The sequence below is a fragment of the Miniopterus schreibersii genome (assembly GCF_964146895.1).
Source record: "Miniopterus schreibersii genome assembly, chromosome: 4".
NCBI classification, from domain to species: domain Eukaryota; kingdom Metazoa; phylum Chordata; class Mammalia; order Chiroptera; family Miniopteridae; genus Miniopterus; species Miniopterus schreibersii.
In genome coordinates, this window is record NC_138105.1 from 67,222,410 (window position 1) to 67,225,568 (window position 3,159).

Sequence of the window (3,159 nt, forward strand, 5' to 3'; positions counted from 1 at the left end):
AATAAACATATCCGGGATCAGCAGCCCTGGTCCCAGGACTGGAACTGAGGCCCGGGCCCGAGGCAGAGCCACCGCTGGGGATGAACGCAGTGACCTTGAATGCCCCCCTCCCAGCCCCTATCTTCTCACTCGCCCACAGACAGCAGCAGCCAGCCTTGGGCTCCACAGGGCTTTGTCACATGGGTGGCATGAGCGGCCAGAGAAGGGGTGGCCTCACAGCAGCCAGGGCACGACACTGCTTTCAAACCCATTTTATTCTCTCCAGACTAGAAACACTTATTTCTACCCACCCCACCCCGAGCTTCGCCAGCCGGGGTCTGGGGGCCTCAGAGTGGGTCTGGGGGCCTCTCCGAGGGCTCCGTGGCCTCAGCCACCCCCACGGAGGTGGCACTGCAGCAGCGGTGTGGGCTGGCCCGGGCCAGCAGCTCCAGCCTCCGCGAGCGCAGCCGGGCCTGGATGGCCCAGATGGGGGGCTGGTGGCTGCGCACCGAGGGGTCCTCATCGCAGCAGCTCTCAATGGTGGAGTCGGAGCTGTCCTCCGTGCTGGCCACCGACTGCTTGCACACGGGGCAGGAGCGCTGGGCGGCCTGGGAGAACCAGGGGTCGATGCACTTGCAGTGATAGGTGTGGGAGCAGGGCAGGATCTTGAGCTGCTCCCCCTCCTCGTATTCGTCCAGGCAGATGGCACACAAGTCATTGAGCCGGGTGAAGGTGCGGACCTCGGCCTTCTGGCTGGCCGGCTTCTTGACCGTCACAGGCCCGCAGGTCCACCAGGCCCACAGCCAGTTCCACAGGTGTCTCAGGATGAAAAAAGTGGACATGAGCAGGGCCAGGGTGCGGCCCAGCACCCAGGAGATGGCCAGCATAGGGTGGCAGTCCAGGTCAGGGCACTGCGGGTAGTTGGGCAACAAGAGGACGTGGCCTGACTTGTCACAACACATGATGACGCGCAAATCCTGCGAGGCAGCCTCGCCCACGAACACCGCGGGGATGGAGATCTGGCGCCGCAGGTCCTCATACACGTGCGCCATGCGCACGAGGTCGTCCGAGAGGACGTTGTGGACGATGGCGGCCTTGAAGCCGGCCTGCTGGGCGTGCAGCACCTTCAGGTCAAACGTGCAATCGTAGCGCCGAATGAGCACGATGGCACCCAGGGAGCCGTTGCCCACCGGCTGGGGGCCCTCGATGGGGTGGCACGCGTTAGCCGGCTTGGCCTCCATCAGGTAGCCCCGCACACCCTCGGCGGCCAGGGGCACCCCGAACATGGCTGGCAAATCGGCAAAGTCCACTGTGCTCAAGTTGCCATCCAGCACGGCCCGCACCACCGCCTGTGAGGGCACCAGCAGCGCCAGCAGGACCAGTGCGGCCTTGACCACGCTCAGGGCCAGGGCCAGCCGCTGCTGCCCCATGGCCGCCCACCCCCTGCTTCCGTGTGAACCTAGGTCCCACGGAGGATGGCAGATGGGAGGCCTTTGGGCATCTCCAGGACCTCCCAGGGGCCCGTAGCCAGAGTGGAATGGAAGTGAGCTTAAGTGGGAGGCTCAGAGGCAGGTAAGCAGAGCGACCGGGACCCGGGTGGCCCTAGGCAGAAACTGCTCCTGGTGGCAGTCACATCCGCATTGTATCTTTGAAGGCTGGTCTCAGGAGGAACTGACCTACCAGGGTGGCCTTGCTGGCAGATGATGCCGAGGCCAGGTCCCCCCAGGGTTCTAGATGCCCCCAGCCTCTGTGACATCGCCCAGTTACATTCTGCCCTCAGGAGCCCCCTTTATGGTCACCATCTTGGCTTCCACTGCTCATGCACCCAGTGAAAGGCATCCCCCCCCCCGCGCCAGCTGCTCCCGGCCCCCATCAGTGGGGTGGACTCCCCTGGCGACTGTAAGCTTAATCAGATATCTGCCTCTGACTGATTGATTCACTCGCTCCCTTTTGGTTAATGTCTAAGTGCCTACTATAACACAAGGTCCTGGTTTTTACACGGGAACAATTAAACTTACGGAGGCAGAAAACACTGCTGGAGAGAGGGATCTGTCTGCACAGAATGAGGTGCTAGGCACTGGGTATACAGTGGGGACCAAGACAAAACCCCCAGCCTTACAGAGACAGCCAGTAAGCAAACTGAATAAATGAATGAACCGACCATCGAAAGAAGTAATTTCAGAGTGTAAAGTGCTGTGAAGGAAATTAAGCTGGCATTTGACAGAGAGGGGCAGCCTTCATTAGGGTGCTCAGGGGAGGTCTCCCCAAGGCAGGGATGTTTGAATGGAAGTCTAAAATGAGGAAAGACCTTCCCTTCTAAAATACTCCTCATTCTTGGGGTGCCGCCTGGGGTTCGTTGATTGGCATCATGCCATTTCTTTGTTCATCCAATATTTGCTAAGCACCTACTGTGTGCCAGGTTCTGGGCTGGACACTGGGGGCCAAGAGGTAACCAAGGGAAGGAGAGGGAGGGGGGGAGGAAGAGGTAAGTGAGGCAGAAACAATGGCTGGCACAGAAGGCGGTCAGGGAAGCCCCCTCTGCACAGCTGGGCATTTGCATGGAGGCTGGGAGGGTGAGGAGTTGGCAGAAGGTGGTGGGGAAGCCCCGAGTTCATGGCACACACATCTGGGGAAGAGCAACTGAACACTGTGGCGGTGTGGACAGCAGGAATGAAGAGGGAACCAGCTGCAGTATGGGGGCTCTCACAGATCATGATGAACAGTCCGCATTCTGTCGTAAGTGCCGGCCTGGGTTCCCTACAAGCAGCCTGAAGGCAAGGATTCGCGTCCAAGTGGCTTCTGTGGGAGGCTATCCCAGGAGGAAGTGGGGAAGTGAGAGAGGGAAGGGAAGGAGCCAGCACAGGACGCATAAGCGAGCAGGAAACTGGTGGGCAGATGGGGTCAGTCCTATGGGGACCCCTGGGAGATAACCCAGGCCATGCACCCCAGAGATGCCCCACTGGAGGGACAAGGGCACTGGAGCATTTATGCACCAGCACCTGCCAGCCACTGGTTGGGAGTGGCATCAATTCGTTTTGTTTTTTTTTAATCTTCACCCAAGGACATGTTTTTCATTGATTCTAGAGAGAGAGGAAAGGAGAAGGAGAGGGAGAGGGAGAGAGAGAGAAAAACATCTGATGTGAGAGAGAAACATTGATCAGTTGCCTCCCGAATGAGCCT

General features: G+C 59.5%; 1 protein-coding gene across 1 annotated transcript; it reads right to left on the minus strand.

The window, feature by feature from the left end:
- Nucleotides 1–326: 326 nt before the first annotated feature.
- On the minus strand, nucleotides 327–1,409 carry ZNRF4 (zinc and ring finger 4; the record flags this gene model as incomplete). The annotated part of the gene is made up of 1 exon (XM_081135527.1): nucleotides 327–1,409. One exon carries the CDS (start codon nucleotides 1,407–1,409, stop codon nucleotides 327–329), a length of 1,083 nt encoding a protein of 360 aa, XP_080991653.1.
- Between the last annotated feature and the right edge of the window lie 1,750 nt (nucleotides 1,410–3,159).